Source organism: Ictidomys tridecemlineatus, chromosome 12, assembly GCF_052094955.1.
Source record: "Ictidomys tridecemlineatus isolate mIctTri1 chromosome 12, mIctTri1.hap1, whole genome shotgun sequence".
Taxonomy (NCBI): Eukaryota; Metazoa; Chordata; class Mammalia; order Rodentia; family Sciuridae; genus Ictidomys; species Ictidomys tridecemlineatus.
The window spans coordinates 83,280,167-83,298,032 of record NC_135488.1 but is presented as its reverse complement, the minus strand read 5'-3'; the positions used below and the strand labels follow the sequence as shown (position 1 = coordinate 83,298,032).

The following is a 17,866-nucleotide window of genomic DNA, read 5'->3' as shown; positions in this document are numbered from 1 at the left end:
AGCCTCTCATTGCCTTAACTTTGTTTCTAGCACTTTTCACTGCATAAAACTTTCTATTTTATGCACATACATGCTAGGCTATAGCTCTACTACTGGGCTACAGCCCCACCCCCTGTAGTCAATTTCTTAATATTTCCTTAAGGCCTTTGTATTTTTTTGACCCTGTTAAGGAAAAGGTAGTTCTAGTTCTTTTATAACCTTTTTGAAAATATGAAGCCTTTAATCACTTGGAATGAATTTTCTGGTACTAAATAAAGGAGGAAATTAACTAAATGTTTTTTTCCAAATTAATAATCAATAGCATCAATATCATTTATTGAATGGTAAATCCTTTTGTCATTGATCTGAATTATCAAAAATGGCCACTTGAACTCACAGTGAAAAGAACTCTGATTTCCTTCTTCAAAAGCATTAACTAGTTTTTAAATCAGTTCCATTGGGAAGAATCACATTAATCTATCAATATGTTTCACCTTATACTGATTAACATACTTTTTTTCCCTAACAAGTCACCACTAAAACAAAACAACAGGAGCCAGAGATGTAGCTCAGTGGTAGAGCACTTGCCTAGCCTGATGATTCCCAGCACTGCACAAGAAAAACCGAAAACCAAATAAGAAACAAAATAATAATTTTACTTGCATACTTCTATAAGCAGTTAAACAAGACAAGCATTCCCAACTGAGAAATTACAGAAACATTTATCAGATCAATAGGTTCCAAAAACTTACTAAAAATGAAAAATGAATAGAAATAAAGTTCTATTAACAAGAAAAGATAACACTACTATCACTGACTCAGAGTTAGGAGACTTGGGTTCTAATTTCTTACCCCACTTTGAATAACTGAATAAACCTTAAGAATTAGGACTATGGTTCCTTCTATTTTAAACATTCTATAATTCTAACTAATTCATCATCTCTAAGATAAAATATCTAGAACCAATAGCTGCTACTAAAAGGGAAAATTGTATAATCGTTAGCTCTCCATTTCAAATTTACTATGTTACTTACACCACTCCAAATCAATCTAACAATTCAATTCTTTTTCTCCAGCTTTCTTTTAATCATATACAAAATAACTTGAGCAACACTTTTAAGAATTACTTTCAACCATGTGAAAGATTAAGTTACCCTGAGGCTTGTCACTAAGAGTAATATTTAATAATTTCTAAGAGATATAATTGTTAAACCTTTCAAAATTTTTACAAATCTTATTGCTATATATATATATATATATATATATTTACTATCATAACCTGATGCAAAAAGAATTCTAGGGAAAGACAGAATCATGGCTCAAAGTCCCAAATACTAAATTTTGGTTTTACTCTGAACTTTCTGATGATCAGTTATACTTACTTCCTAAAAAAATTATCTAAGCCAATTATAATCCTAAAGTTACTGTGACTACATATACTGAAAATATTTATAAATTAATAAGCAGTTAAAACCTACAGCATTGAAAAACATATAAGTTTAAGTTTTCAAATTTAAAATGATAGAACTGTCATCAACCAAGAAGTATGAATTCCCATAATCAAAACTATTAAATTATAACTTTTAAATTAATTTGTATTTTGTTAAGAACACTTAGCATGAGATTTAGTTTTTTGTTTTTTTCGGTACAATACTAGAGATTGAACCCAAGGCCTCAAGCCAGGGCTTTACCACTGAGCTACATTCCCAGTGCTACACTCTTAAAATTTTAAGTGTATAATACTGTATTGTTTATTATATGTACAAAGTGCTATAGCAGATCTCTAGAAATTATTTACTGTGCTTAATTGAAACATTATGCTTTTTAATTAACTCCTCAATGCCCCCTCCTTCCAGCTGCTGGAAATCTCATTCCACGTGCAGTACTTATCTTTCTGTGACTGGTTTATTTTACTTTACTTATTTTACATAATGTCCTCAAGATACGTCAATGTCATTGCATATTACAAAATTTCCTTCTTTTAAAAGGCTAAATAATATTCCACTGTATGTTTTTACATCTGCTTCACCCATTCTTATGTCAATAAACATGTGGGTTGTCTTCACATCTTTGCTATTATTAGTAGTACGGCTATAACATGGACCTGCCAGTATCTCCTCCAGATCCTGATTTCAATTCTTTTGGATAAATACTCATAAGTGGAACTAATGAATAATAAGTCTAATACACCCAGCTCTCTAACCCAGGGCTGGAGATTAAACCCAGGACATCATGCATACTTGCATACTAGGCAAGTGCTGTTATCACTGTATCACGGAGCCACATTCTCAACAATATTTCTATTTTTAATTTTTTAAGGAATCTCCATATTGTTTTCTATAACAGCTACACCAATTTGCATTTCCATCAACAGAGTACAAGGGTTTCAATTCTCCATATCCTAACACATGTCTTTACACCCCCCCCCCTTTTCCAAGGGTGGGATGATGTTCTGGATTGAACCCAGGCTTTGCATGTGCTCTACTACTGAGTCACACCCCTAGCCCTCCCAATCTTTTGCTTGTTTTGAAAACAACCATCCTAACAGAGATGAGGAAATATCTCATTGTGGTTTGGATTTGCATTTCCCTGATAAGTGACATCAATTTTTTTTTTCAGACTTGTGTCTTCCTCAGAGAAATATCTATTCAAGTTCTTAGCCTATTTTTTTAATAGGGCCACTAGTTTTTCTGCTACTGGGTTGTAGGAGTTCCTTAAATATTTTGGTGATTAACACTGAGTCAGAAATAAGGTTTGTATATTTTCTCCCATTTCATAGGTTGTTTTTTCACTGTTGGTTATATCCTTTTGCTGTGCAGAAGCTTTTTACTTTGATGTAATCCCACTTGTCTATTTTTGCTCCTGTTGTCATATTCATGAAATTACTGCCAAGACCAATGTCATGAAGCTTCTTCCCCCTTCTAATTCCATATACAGTATTGGAAAAACAAGCAGATCTAAGAGTAACAAAAATTATCTTACCTGTACATCCCAAGATACTACTACCTAATATCTTGCCAAAATTTTTTTGACATTTTACCAAATCAAGAGTATATATTCCTAGTTTCATTTTGTATGTTAACATATATCTTACTTTACATTTTTCTAGACCCACGAAAGATGTAACTTTACATATCCTGGTCAAGCTCCCTATATCCAGATCTCCCATCCGTTTTTCAACCAACAGAAATTTCAGGTAAGAGGTTCTCAAATCAAGTGACACAATGACACAAAAATACATTATAGGTTTCCTGTAAAATGTCACAATGGAAACATTAAAATGAATTAGTAAGATTCATAAAGTTACCCTGGGAATTAGTTATTTGGTATATAAGATTATAGATGCTTTGAGAAACCTTAAGTGTTATTTTTTAACTACAATCAAAGTGCTTAGAATATAGCAACATATAATTTAATATAAACCTATCCTCCTACCTCCAATTTCTAGATGTAAGGGCAAAACAATGAGCATAAAGAAGGGCACTACATCAATGACCCTGACTTTGCAAGTATTTCTTTAGTTGGGCACATGTTTCTTTTCAAATCATGTACATAAAAATTTGAAAACTTAGCTTAATTGTTGGGCTAAAACTCTGCTTCAATCACTTGAAGTATGACAAAAAAGTAATCAAAAAATGATTAAAAGAGAGTATACGGGGTCATTACAAATCATCTTAATAAAATTTCACAGAAAGCTCTTAACAAATTTTAGTTTTCAAAATAGTCTAGGATCAAGGGAACAAATGCAAGTCCAGTTCTTTAAACATACCTGGAGATACACAAATTTAGATACAGACTAATAAAATATATGTGTATCTGACACAGGCAGAAAAATATAGGCTGGCTCAGGAGATACACTATTGATTGATCAATGGAAATGTTAACTTCTACTTGTTACAAGAAAAGAGCATGAGGGAAAAAATGAGAGGACAATAAAATCAGTACCATAAAGCTTATTTGTAATTCATCCTGATTTCAATTTTATTTAAACTCAGCTTTAAGTTCTATAAAGACAAGAACTATGTTTATATAATAACTAACAAATTCAAATCATGCTGATTTAAACTAACTTAAATAATGCAGAAAGAATCTTAGAGCATGTCAGAAGTCATCTTATTCAAAAAGCCCCTAATTAAGAAATCCCTTTGAAAAAACAAGAAGTGGGGCCAGGTGTGAGAGGATGAAGCAGGAGGAGGATCACAAGTTCAAAGCTAGCCTCAGCAAGACCCTGTCTCAAAATCAAAAATAAAAAGGGCCTGAGGATGTAGTTTGATCCCCAGTACCATATACACAAAAATAAATAAATTAAAAGCAACAAACAAACCAACCAGAGGAAGAGCCACTCTAAAACCAGTTCAGGTTCCTTACCCATGAATGTAAGGGCAACATTTACTGAATGGAACTGTGTAAATTAATAAAAATAATAGTCTTCTCTACACTGCTTTTTCTGGACAAAGAGCAACTGTTAGCAATGCACTGCCAAGTGCTGAAGGAGCAGATGGAAATTAAAACATCTTCCTCCTTTTGTACATAAGTATACCATATCATCAATTTCAAGCAAGTAGTTCCTTAAGAACAGCCCCATCTGATATTCTCAAGGAATCATAGAGACTAAAAGTTCATATGCCGTGAGCACTTTAGCACCAAGCTTTCACTTGAAGAACAATTTATCAAGGATGCTAGCAGAGGCACTTTTTCATCTTTCTCCTACACATCAGAAATGGATAGATCTGGTTAAATACTAGGAAAACATCTTTGAAAGCAAACTGTGCCTCAAATTGTTTGTGAAATTTTTAAATAAGATAATAAAAGGCAATCAAAGATAAGCAGAAAACCCAAAATGAAATGAAATAATTGATCAAATAATTAGTACATATTTTTAAATGAGTTTGAAAGGGTAAGCTTAAAAAGAATAAGAAAGTTTCCAAATTTAAACGAACAAAAATACTTATAACCATTTTGGTAGCAAAAGTAATAGATTTTGAATGAAGGTTCAGAATTACATGCTAAAGTCCATTTTTTTTTAATGCCTAAACATAAAAAAGATATCCTCCTGCCTCAAAACAACATAACTTGCAATCTCTGGGGAAAACTAAAGTGTACAAGGTTGATAGGTAAACTTTCTGACCACTGGGGAAAACGTTCCTCAGGTTTTAAAACTGTATTCTTACAAAAACAATTAAAATTAAAGAAACCTACTAAAACTTTTCCCAAAGTTTAAAAGATTAAAATTTGTACATAAATTATTAGCAGATGAGCCAAACGCAGTAGTGCACACCTGTTGACCCAGCTACTCAGGAGGCTCAGGTTAGAGGATCACTTGAGCCCAAGAGTTCAAGGCTAGTGAGATCCTACCTCTTAAACACACACACACACACACACACACACACACACACACACACACACACACAAGTGTTTAGGATAACTTAGTATATTTTAATATCAAAAGTAGCTATCTGCCAAAAGAAGAGAAAAGAAAAGAACATGGTTGTCCACACCGTTTTATGTGGATTAACTGTTAACTCCAAGACTGAACTGTTGTTATACAAGAGCAAACATATCAAGAAATTAAAAAACAAAATCAAACAAGTACTGATTTTTTGAACAGAATCATCCTTTCTAGTCAACGGTTTTAGCAACATAATTATGAAAGGCCATATTCATATGTCTTAAAGCCAAGCAAAAACAACTCTAAGATCTCTATGCCCATAAGTTGTAAAATGGATAAATTGTAGTGTATTCATACAATGTAATATTAAACAGCAACAAAAAATGAATAAACTAAAGCTACCAGCAACAACATGTATATAGCTCACAAATATTAAGGGCAAGAACCAGACACATGGGAGTACACACTGGGCAGTTGGATTTACATAAAGTTCAAAAACAGGTACAACTAATCCAAGCAATTAGAAAGATGGGGCTGGGAACAGTAACTGGGAAGGCCCTTAAAGGGAACTTCTAGGATTCTGGTCTACATATCACTGGTTACACAGCTATGTATACTTTGTGAAGTCATCAAACTGTATACCAATGACTTGTGCACTTCAATTTAAAAAATATTAATAAAATTTCTATAATTTAACTATAAAATTACATCTATAGCCCATATACACATAAAACGCAGATTTTCTAATTCAAATGACCACTGCTTATTCAAATGACCTGTATGTATATACTACCACACCTACTGCTCCAACTCTACTTTTCTCCCACTTAAAAAAAAAAAAAGAAAAAAAGTAAAATGGTGCATGCCTGTAATCCCAGAGGTTTGGGAAACTAAGGCAGGAGAATCACAAGTTCAAAGCTAGCCTCAGCAACTTAGTGAGGCCCTGTCTCAAAACAAAAATAAAAAGGGCTAGGGATGGGCTGGGGTTGTAGCTCAGCATTAGAGCGCTTGCCTGGCATATATGCGGCATTGGGTTCAATCCTCAGCACCACATAAAAATAAATAAATAAAAGGGCTGGGGACGTGGCTCAGTGATTGAGTACCCGCCTCAAAAACCCTTGGCAGCAAATAAATAAGAAAAAGAAAAAAGAAAAAAACTTGAAGAAAACAAATGAAGTCACAGCTTATCTCTTTAACTGGGCCTAATATACTAACATTTGAGAAGTAATCATAATCAGACTCTTAAAAATGCACATGTCTTTCTGAGGATTATGAGGTTACCAGTCATAAGCAAATGTGAATAGTTCAATGGCTACTTTTAACATACACCCGACCTTAATATTAAAAAAAGAAAACAAGTGATTTCACTATTTCCTTTACTATAAGATCACTTTATGAAAAATACTGTATTTCAAAATATAGTGCCATACCTCTCTTCCTATTTCTTTCAAACAAGTTATCTTTGATCTTTCCTTGCTGCCATGATATAACTTGGAAAGACTCCTACTTTTCAATTTGAAACTTCATTCACTTTTAATTCTCCTGAAAGCCTACTTTTTTCAAAAAAAAAAAAGATATATTAATTGTGTAAGAAACAATTACGACTGACATATATACACCAATCCTGCCTGTTTCAAAATATAACAAATGAATAAAAAAGCTCTATGCTCTTCCTTTACACCCTAAACACTTCCTCTTCAGTGTTATATAAAACCAAGTATTCATATGTATTTGTGTATACACACAATGTTATAAAACTATGGATACAAGATACAAAAACCAATGGTTGTGTATAGAAAAAGAATTCTCACTCAAAACTAGAATACTTGCAAGAAAGCACCTACACCCAAGTAAAACTGGCAAATCAGCAAAGACTAATCTGATTCAAGTCAGATGGCTATATTATGGTACTAAAGAAACCAGTGCTAATAGTTGAGCCTACATAGTAGCCAGTTAATTCCACATTAAAGAAAAATTTTCAACAATGATTTTGCCATGACTCAACTCAGCCATTTGGAAAATGAATTTTCTTGTTCATTATAGAGGTATATAGCTAAACTGAGATTATCATCATTACCAGAATAGTAATTTGAAGTACAGATTCTTAATCCATATCCAACCTTCAAATAATTTCTAAACTTGAGAAAACAAAAACCTCTTTACAAAATTGGTGAGTGCCACTTTTCTCTGATGAGACAAGGAAGTATTATTCCTTAATAGTTTTTAATGTTTAGTCACCACATAGGAAAATTGCTTTTAATAATTTATCCCTTTTTTGAACACAATTCCACAATGTTCTATTTGTTAAAAGAGCAAAACTCTTTAACAGTTAGATTTCTAGAAATTGGGAGAATAAGCAATAAACATATAGAACTTACACTTGCTTTAACATACTCTTACTTGAAATGTTTTAAAATAAAATTAATGTTTTTCAAAGTAAAGTTAATAATTTTGATATTTGCTTAAAGCCAAAATAAATTAACATAAAGGAAGTTAGTTGGTTTCATTTCTTTACTTTCTAAGGATTAAATTTAATCATACATCTTATGTTAACCAAACATATAAAAACTCTAAGCTACACATACAATACGCTAAACTCTGGTAAAGGAAGGATATTTAGTCCACAAACCAGTCAAAATTACTAATAAAATCTATCACTATCATTTAACTTACATTTTCCCTTCCTCAAATAGTCCATCTGTAGCCATGAGCTAAAATGACTTAACACCCTTTATTCATAACTTATGAGTAATTCAGGGGAAATCAACCCTTCTTTGTACAATAAGTGCTTAGTGATATCATCAAGGCACTGGAAGAAAAAGCATGCTGATCAATCAGTGTAGGCTCTTGAGACAAATTTACATGAGAGGCAAAACTATGATAAGAAGGTTACTTGGAAAATGTGAACTCAGATGATTCAACAATTAATGGCATCAAACTAATGTTACCTTTCTCTAAGTGATAGATGGGATAGGACAGAAGACAGACATGCTGTAAGGGCAAGGTACTCCCTCCTCTTAAAGTGGTGGAAACAGATTACCAAATGTGTTTTGCTAGCTCACCTTGTTTATGGAGTGACTGGGTGATCAAAATCAAATTTGGAAAAATTTTCCAGCTACCTCCTAAGGATCTTACTGCTAGGTAACTAGGATACTCAGTTTCCTAATTTGTTAAAAAACAAACAAACAAAACAAAAACAATGAGCTGGGGCTGGAACTATAGCATGTAACAGAGTGCTTGCTAGTATATATGAGGCACTAAGTTAGATCCCCAGCACCACATTAAAAATAAATATATAAAATAAACGCATTCTGTCCATACACAACTACATTAAAAGAAAAATGAGCTGGGCACAGTGTTACACACCTGTAATCCCACTGGCTCAGGAGACTGAGGCCAAGAGAATGGCAAAATCAAAGCCAGTCTCTGCAACTTAGCCAGACACTAAGCAACTTAGTAAGACCTTGTCTCAAAATAAAAAAGTAAAACAGGTTGGGGATGTTGTTCAGTGGTTAAGCACCTTTGGGTTCAATCCCCAGTACCCCCCCCCCAAAAAAAGGAATGACAACATCTACTTTACAGACTTGCTGAAAGGGTTAAATGATAAAACTGTGACTACCTGGAATAGACTCTAGCACAGAGCAGAAACAGTTAAATGTTTATTATCCCAAATACCTATTTTTGTTTTCTTATTTTTCCATGAAAGAATATTTTAATTCATTAGATATAAGACTACTTATTTACAATTACAAATCAGTCTAAGTTTATACCAAATCATCCAGATATTACATTTCGGAATATACCAGAAACACACACATTTTGTCTCTTGGGTTTAATTTTATATACAGTTGATCCAAAACCTCATTATTTCAAGAGCTGTCATTTTCTGAATAATTATCATGTGCCAGGTGGTTTACTATCTTTTATCTGTACAATTATTCTAAGGCAAGTCTTATCCCAATTTTAAAGATTAGAAACACAGAGAGGTTAAGATTGCCTACCCAATGTCAAGCAGGTAATTAGCTCAGATCTCTGTGTATCATACTACCCAATTGTCTCATTCCTTGTATTTTGTGTCTTCATAATTTATTTTCAGAGGGTAACAACTAAATTTGGAGGGAAACGGTACCTTGTCAAGAAACTCATATACTAACCAGAATTATTTGGAAAATAATAATGCAACTCAAATAGCAAATAAATTAATGAGATGGAAAGTCGAAAACAGAATAATTCTTCAGAGATAGGAGACAAGATAAACACACAATAAAGAGTAACTTGTTAGTTAAAAATAAATAGGGGGACTGGGGTTGTGGATCAGCAGAGCGATTGCCTAGCACATGCAAGGCACTGGGTTTGATCCTCAGCACCATATAAAAATAAATAATAAAGATATTGTGTCCAACTACAACTAAAAATTTTTTAAAAAAATAAATAGGGAGGCAAAAAGAGATCTCATATTAAAAATAACTCATTTGTATACCAGTTATTTTTAGAGTTAAAATAAAAATAAGAAAAATTAAAAGTTGAGAAAACATATCTGGTCCTGTTCTCTGTGTCCATGGGTTTCATTCATTAGAATTCAACCAATCATGGATTGGAAATATTGAGTAAAAAAAAGTTTATACTGAACATGTACAAAACTTTTTCCCTGTCATTATTCTCTAAACAATATATGTAGTAACAACTATTTACATAGCATTTACATAGTATTAGGTATTACAAGTAATCTAGAGATGATTTGCAGCATATGAGAAAATATGCAGAGGTTATATGCAAATTCTGTACCATGTCATTTTATGTAATGGACTTGCGTGTCTGCAGATTTTGGTGAGTATGTGTGTGTTCTACAATCAATCCCCCATGGATACTAATGATTATACTCACTATTTTGAATTCTGCCAAATCTAAGTGGGTTGATAAGAGGGGAAAAGGGAGGCCTAAGAAGTCAGGATATACTGCTGGTTGTTGCCTTACCTGATAGTTCTCTTAAGCTGGTTAGCCTTGCTGAGGGTTTGCCAGAATTTCAAGTAAAGAGAAAAGCAGTACTAGGACAGCCTTTAGGCCTGATCAGAGGAACTTCAACATTAACACTGATAGTACCCAATTTGTATCCTTCAAATTATTTCTATGCTCTGAAAAACAGGCTCTCTTTTGCTGAAAAAAATAAAAAAATTTAAATACACTTCTCTAGTAGGACACATTCTGAAGATTAAGCCACCAGATGGGAGAGTAGTGCCCCACAGAACTTAATTCCTAAACAGGGAAAATCATGTTTCTTGTCCAGAACTACTCTATTAAGGTTGCACAGGTTATTTTATGAGCAGTGTAAGAATCTAAAAGTATCATAAGCTAGTACAATTCCATGGAAGGTATTAACTAGGCTACCTGTTTAAAAGACCAACAAGTATACTAGCTATTCACAAATTATGAATATGTAGCTCCATCAGAAATATTTTATGCAATGCTATATGTTCTGAAAGAAATTCTAGAATTCCAAGGTCATAGGTGAGATTTTTTTATCCCAAAAATATAGGACATAGACTGATTTACTCTATAATTGTTTCAGACTACAACTTTATAGCCAAATCTGTCAATATATGACATTTGCCAAATTTCTCAAACTACATCACTAAATTTTCAGCACTTCAAACAGTCCTATGCTTTCCCAGTAATTAGAGAAAAAATTTTTACACCTATTTTCAAAATCTTCCATGCAAAGATTATTTTCAGAACTCAAATTTTATTTTTTATTAAAACATAAAGAATGAAAAACTAATAATAGTGATTGCTTCCAGGTAGAAGAATTTAATAGTTGGCTCAGCAACTCAGTGAGGACCTAAGCAACTCACTGAAACCCTGTCTTCATTTTTTTTTTTTTTTTTTGGTACTGGGGACTGAACCTAAGGGTGCTTAATCACTGAGCCACATCTCCAGCCCTTTTTATTTTGAGACAGGGTCTCACTAAATTGCTTATGTCCTCAATAAGTCACTGAGGTTGGTCTTGAACTCTTAATCCTCTTGCCTGAACTTCCTGAGTCACTGGGATCACAGGTGTATGCCACCATGCCAGGCACTATGAGACCCTGTCTTAAAAAAGGGCTTGGAATAAAATGTCTCTGGATTTAATCCCTAGTCCCCCATCCAAAAAAAAAAAAAAAAAAAGAATTTAATAACTGTAGGCAGATAAAAGAAAGGGACTTTCAAATTTTAAACTATATACATTTATAATCTATTCAAATAAATTAATTTTAACTAAAAACTACTGATTACTACATAGAAGGTCAGCACACTTTTAAGTTTGCCCATACTTCTAAGGAAAAAAATTTAAAAAACAGATTCCAAGGATAAAGAAATTAAACTGAGAACAGGTGGCAAAAGCTAAATCCTTCTAGATTTTTAAAACAAAACAAGGGTACATAAACAATCGTTGTTAAAAAGTCATCTATACTCCCATGTTTACTGAAGCACTATTCACAATAGCCAAGAAATGGAAACAATCTTAAGTGTCCATTAACTGATGAATCGATAGAGAATACGCTACACACACACACACACACACACACACACACACACACACACACACACACGAATACTATCCAGTCATTAAAAAGCACGAAATTCTGTCATTTCTTTAGCAACATGGATGGAACTGGACATCATTATGTTAAGTCAAATAGACAAGCACAGAAAGAAAAATACTACATGATCTCACTCATATGTGGAATCTACAAAGGTTGATCTCATAGAAGTTGAGAGTAGAATAGTAATTACTAGAAGCTGAGCAGATTTGAGGGAAGGAAAAGAGAAAAGGTTGGTTAATGGTACTAAGACACCGAAAAGAGAAATGAGTTCTGGTATTCTGCATAGTAGGGTGACTACAAATGACAATAATGCCTTACATACTCCAAAAAGGCTAGAAAAAAGGAGATTCAATGTTTTCACACCACAGAGAAATAATAAATATTCGAGAAGAAAGATAGCACTTACCCTAACTTGAACAATACATGATGTAAACATGTATTGAAAAAAAAATCACCTGGGATCCCATAAATATGTACAATTTTCATACCTGGCTTATCAAAAATACAAAATAAGCCAGGCATGGTGGCTAAGGCTGTGCCTGTAATCCCAGCAGCTTGGATGGCCCAGGCAGGAGGAACTCCAGTTCAAAGACAGTCTCAGCAACTTAGGGAGGCACTAAGCAACTCAGTGAGCCCTCCCCTCCACCAAAAAATAAAAATTTTTAAAGTGGGTGGAGCTTGGGATGTGGCTCAGTGGTTAAGCCCCCCTGAGTTAATCTCCAGTACCAAAAAAAAATATATATATATATATATATATATTATACAAATATTATAGACCCAATACCACACTACTTTCAGTTTCATTAACTGATGGAATATATTACCAAATTGTGACCATATGGAACACAAACTATTTTCTACTAGTTTAAAGTGGTGTGAAATCTGAAACTCAGAAACTTTTTTTTTTCTTGTGGTGCTGTCAACGATTGAACCCAGGGCCTCATGCATGATAGGCAAGTGGTTTACCACTGAGCTATATCTCCAGCCCCCCAAACTCAAGTCTAAGAAAGCTAGTGATCAGTATTCAGTCTTAGACAACAAACAGACCACTTAAGATAGCATGAGTGAAGACAACATTCCATGAAATACCAGGGCCAATATTTAGTTTCTTTCTCTTCAAACACTGGTATAACATGTAAGAGAAAGTCTGTGTGTGCGCAACACAAATATGTTATGTATATGTAAATATATTTAAAAGTGTTATTAAGTTTTTATTCCAGTTAACCTGTGGGTGAGAAAGCAGCTAAAAACTAGGGTGTTAAAATTTTTCTTTGAAAGCCTAAAGCACATGATTTTAAATATATTGAACTAACCTTAAAACAGTGAGTCTCATTTTGATTTCCTACCGGAAAGTTGGCTGTACCACTATTATGTAATTCTATCCAAGACTAACGCAAGAGTTACATACTCACCAAGAGTTAGTAAAAGGTTTGGGGGGGGGGGGGCACACACTTGTTTTAGTTTTAGTTCCTTAATAACCTTATCAAATTAAATCCAGCATATTCTTAAACAAATACCAACAACAAAATCTCTTTTCCAAACTAGAAGTAGTGATATTCTGTATGTTCCATAAAACTTAAGATAATGTTCTTCTTAGCTAACTTTTGAACATTATGTGACTTTCCTATTTTAAAAATGTAATCAAAATGCCAATTTTTCAAAAATGGTCTATTTTAACTAAGGAAGGTCTGCAAAACTTTGATTATTTTAGTTTTTTAATCTTTCTTAACGTTTAATTCATTTTAAGGCCATTTACTTGCTCTTTGAGAGACTATTTTCCCTGAAGGCTAATCAGGGAAAATAGTTCCCCTCAGTGCCAACACTGAACCTCCAGAACCTCCTGGCTGCAGCAAGGGAACAATCCTACAGTACAATTTCATTTACCACTTGGTTAGGTACATACTGAAATTCTGATTCATGAACATCATTTGTCAGTTTATGAATATCAATTAAAAAGAAAACTACCACTAGTTTGTTACTACCAACAACCAAATCACTTCCAATTTAAGTACAAAGAGTTCAGTAGCTAATAATTTTGAAGAAAACTGTCCAAAAATCACCTGAACCAGGTTTGAAATTGCACACAAACTGCAAAATGGAGATGCAGAATAAACATCTAAAAAATACACAACTGGAGTAAATTAAGTTTGGCTGAAATATTTTGATTCAGTGCTCATGTTATTAACATATCACATCTTGAAAAAGCTTACTGTAGTAGCAGAATCCTTAATATTAAATGCTAGCATTTCAATTTTGTCATTGTTTTCTCAAAAACACTTTAATATATGAGCATACATAATAGTAATTCTAGAAGGAGACTTGAAAATTTGAATGGAATACCAGAAGAACTCTGATATATGTGAAAGGAAATGATGAGACTCAAAATTTTTAAATATGCCAAGAAACTAGTAAACGCATCAAAGAATCATTAAAACATATTTACCAATTATGTTGCACAAGACTTCTAACTGGTTTGAAACATCTTTCAAGCAACATTTAGCAAACTGTTTTCTCAAAGACTATCTGTAACAGTGACTACAGTAAAACCTATAAACTATTTTTCAGATTAACATCTTCACTGGTTAAATATTTGGATCAAAACAATGAAACAGTTTTTAAGGAAAGAATGTATAATTTTAAAAATGCCTTTAATTCTCTTAACCAACGGGGATGTGACAACCAACGCAAGTGAAATTAACCTTAATCCGGCAACTAAAACAGGCAAAATGTCTCCTAACAATTCTCCTCCTTAAAACAACAACCATACACAAAAAATACAGTATTGACCTCCACCCCACTGCAAGCAGCTAATTAATAGAGAATAGTTGTGTTTAGAGATCCAGGTGCAGCACTTCTATTTCACAAACCTCCCAAAATAATCATATCATGCAAGTAAAGCTGAACATTATTTTTGCTAAAGCAGGAATCCAACCCCGGGGAGCCTCAGCCCTTAGACAATGGTGGTTACCAGACAGTGCTGCACAGTTGGGTCCAAATGACACATTTCACTAGGCCTTGGTCACAACACACACGCGAGCGCCCGCGCGCGCCCGCCCACACACACACACACACACACACACACACACACACACACTCACTCACTCCCAAGAGGCCGGTTCTATGGAAGGGGTGTTCAAACCCCACTAGGAGATGGAGGGGAGCACCGCGGCGTGGAAGGGTAGCGAGGGGACAAAAATCGAGGGGGTGCCGACAGAGCGGAAGGGTAACTGCACAGCACACGAGGGAGGGGGTGGAAATGGCCGATGGATTCTATATTTATTTATCTAAAGGACTCGATTTAACGGGTCTTTCCCAGAGGTTCTATAACTAAAGACAAACTACGCAGCAAACATCGTGGGGTTGGAAGAGGAGTCGCTGCTCCCCCTACCCCGTGACCGGGGGTGGGGGTGGGGGTGGGCCGGGAGAAACAAGTTCCCTGGCCAACACCACGGACCACTCGGATCCCCTCTCCCCCTCCTCCACAGGAAGGGGGAGGCGAAGAGAGAGAAAAGGGGAAAACAAGTTCCCCAGCCAACCCCACCGCCCCATCACTCCCAGCCATTCCCCCCACCTACCAACAGAAAGGGGGAGATCGGACCGTGGAAGGCGGCAGAAAAGGGGGAAATTCCACCCTTAGCCTTTCCTCCAGCCACCTACAGACTCCCACGGGGTCCGCAGGCGAGGCGAGAAGCCCCAGGGAAGGGTGGGGGTGGAGGGTGCCGAGCCCCCGAAACCAAACAAAGCGCGGCCTGAGCAAGAGCCCAGGAGAGACAGAAAGCCGCGGCTTTTCCTGACGGCCCGGCCGGGCCCGGGCTGACACTGCGGCACCACGGGACCCGCCTCCGCTCGGCCTCCGTCTCCCACCCCCGGAGCGCACAGGCCGCCCCCACCCGCCCAGGCTTCCCGTCCGCCGTGCCCGGCCGGCCAGGCGCCCGAACCTGCGGGCGGCGGGGAGAGAGAGCGGCCTTACCCCGCTCGCCGGCGTTGTTCCGCTCCTGAGGCAGCGGCGGAGGCGGCGGTGGTGGCGGCGGAGGCTGCTGCTGCGGCGGCGGCGGAGGCTGCTGCTGCTGCTGCGGCGGCGGCTGCTGCTGGGGCGGCTGCGGCGGCGGCTGCTGCGGTGGCTGCTGCTGCTGTTGCTGCACCGGGCGCGGCCGCGACACTCGCCTGGGTCTCCGGTTGGCGGCTCGGACGGAGTTCATTTGCCGGGCTGAGGTGGCGGCGTTGGCGGAGGGACACACACACTCACGCGCACACGCACAGCGAGCTCCGGGGCAGGAGAAGGGGGTGGGGAGGGGGAGGAAAGAGAGGGGCGAGGGGAAGGGGAGATGGTGTGGGCGGAGGGGGCGAGCGGGACCCCGAGTCCAGAGAAAGGCCGGGGAGACAGACTGAGCCCGAGCGAGGACGGCCGGGCGGGCCTGGCGCACGGGGAAGGCCGAGGCCGCCGGGCGGGGCGGCCGCGAGGGACAGAGACAGAAAGACGGGCAGAGAGAGAGAAAGAAAGAAAGGGCGTCCGCCCGCTTGGGGATCCCGAGACGAAGCGCGGCGGCGGCGGCGGCCGAGGAGACAGACCTGGGTCCCGCCGACTCCCGAGCGGCGTCTCCGGTGGCGGGGGGAGTGGGCGGGCGGGTGAGGAAGGGAGAAGGAGGAGAAGAGAGGGAGAACAGGGAGGGAGGGAGCGGGGGGCGCCCGGCTCTTTTTTTTCCCCTCTTCCTCCCCCCCACACCCCCTGAAAGAGATTTCTGCGAGGAATTTTTTTTTTCTTTCTTCGGCCTCTTCTCTCTCCTCCCCCCTTCTCTCCTCGGCGAAGGGGAAATGAGTGTAAAGGGAGGAGATTGGGGGAAAAAGAGGCGTCGTCGTTCCTCCTCCTTAAAGGAACCTTTCCTCCTCCTCCTCCTCAGCCCCGTTGCTGCTGCTTCTGCTGCTGCTCCGTGGCAGGAGGAGCCATTGACACCGCCGGAGCCTTCACTCTCGCCCAGTCGGTCCCTCCCCGCCGCGGGGCTGGCCAGGGGCGCGGGGGAGGGCCTCGGGGCGGGGGGGAGGGGTGAATGGGCGGGGAATGCTGGAGGCGGGGATTCCGGCCAGGCGACCAATGGGAAGCGGCTATACAACCTTCGGGCCAATGGAACCTCTGCTCTTATCGCAAAGTCCCTTCCTTCAACGCCCTGTTTCCTCTCTTGGGTTTCCTCCCTCCTCCGCCAAGGAGGGGAAAAGAGGGAAGGGGGAGTGTGTCGGGGCGGGTGATAATGGGGAGGTATCAGGGCATATAATAGAGCTGGGGGTAGGCGAAGGGAGCGCCAGTGCGTAGCGACTGTTTGAGGAGAGGAGGTACTCGGAGGAAAGGGCGGGGGCTGCTGATGTAATGGGGAGAAGTGATTAATCCTTCATTTCGCCGTTTCACCCCCCCACACCCCCGATTTTTTAAGCGGAAAAAAGTGGAGCGAGGGAGCCAATCTTTGATAACTCCGGTGTTCTGGGGCGGGTAGTTTTAAAATATTAGCTGTAGGGAGCGCTAGAGGTTCTGTGCCCTTTAGCCCAGCTGAGGGTACTTGCAAATCTTTTGAGATCTACTTAGCAGAGCTTTGAGGTTGGTAACCAAAGTTTGGAGTTGACTCTTAATCATAGTCATCTAAGCTATCAGAAGGTTTTGACCTTTGGTCAGTTTGCTTTGGTTTTTGAAAAAATGGTCTATATGTACTATTCGAGAAGATAATATATGAGAGAAGAAATAAAGTAAATGTGTTGAGACAGATTTTTTATGTGATTTGCTTTTTTCCTTTTTTATTATATATGAGAGAAAACAGGAGAAAAAATTAAAGGGTATTTTTATTTGGGGTAGGATTCTTTCAGAATTATTTCAGTAACACTTAGATTCCACACCCACAAACTCAGAAGAAAAGAAAAACCCCAAGAGGCTTTA

General features: G+C 37.8%; 1 protein-coding gene across 3 annotated transcripts in view; it reads right to left on the bottom strand.

Annotated features, from left to right (window-relative positions):
* Window positions 1-16,957, bottom strand: part of Fbxo11 (F-box protein 11) — an 87,122-nt gene extending 70,165 nt beyond the window's left edge. Inside the window, exon 1 of one of the 3 annotated variants that reach the window (XM_078029243.1) lies at window positions 15,920-16,957. In XM_078029243.1, coding sequence (XP_077885369.1) covers window positions 15,920-16,148 — 229 coding nt within the window. In that variant the 5' untranslated portion in view covers window positions 16,149-16,957. Of the gene's footprint in view, window positions 1-15,524; window positions 15,656-15,919 lie in introns of those variants that run through there. The other 2 variants (XM_078029242.1, XM_005324484.4) reach the window with 2 other exon arrangements.
* Between the last annotated feature and the right edge of the window lie 909 nt (window positions 16,958-17,866).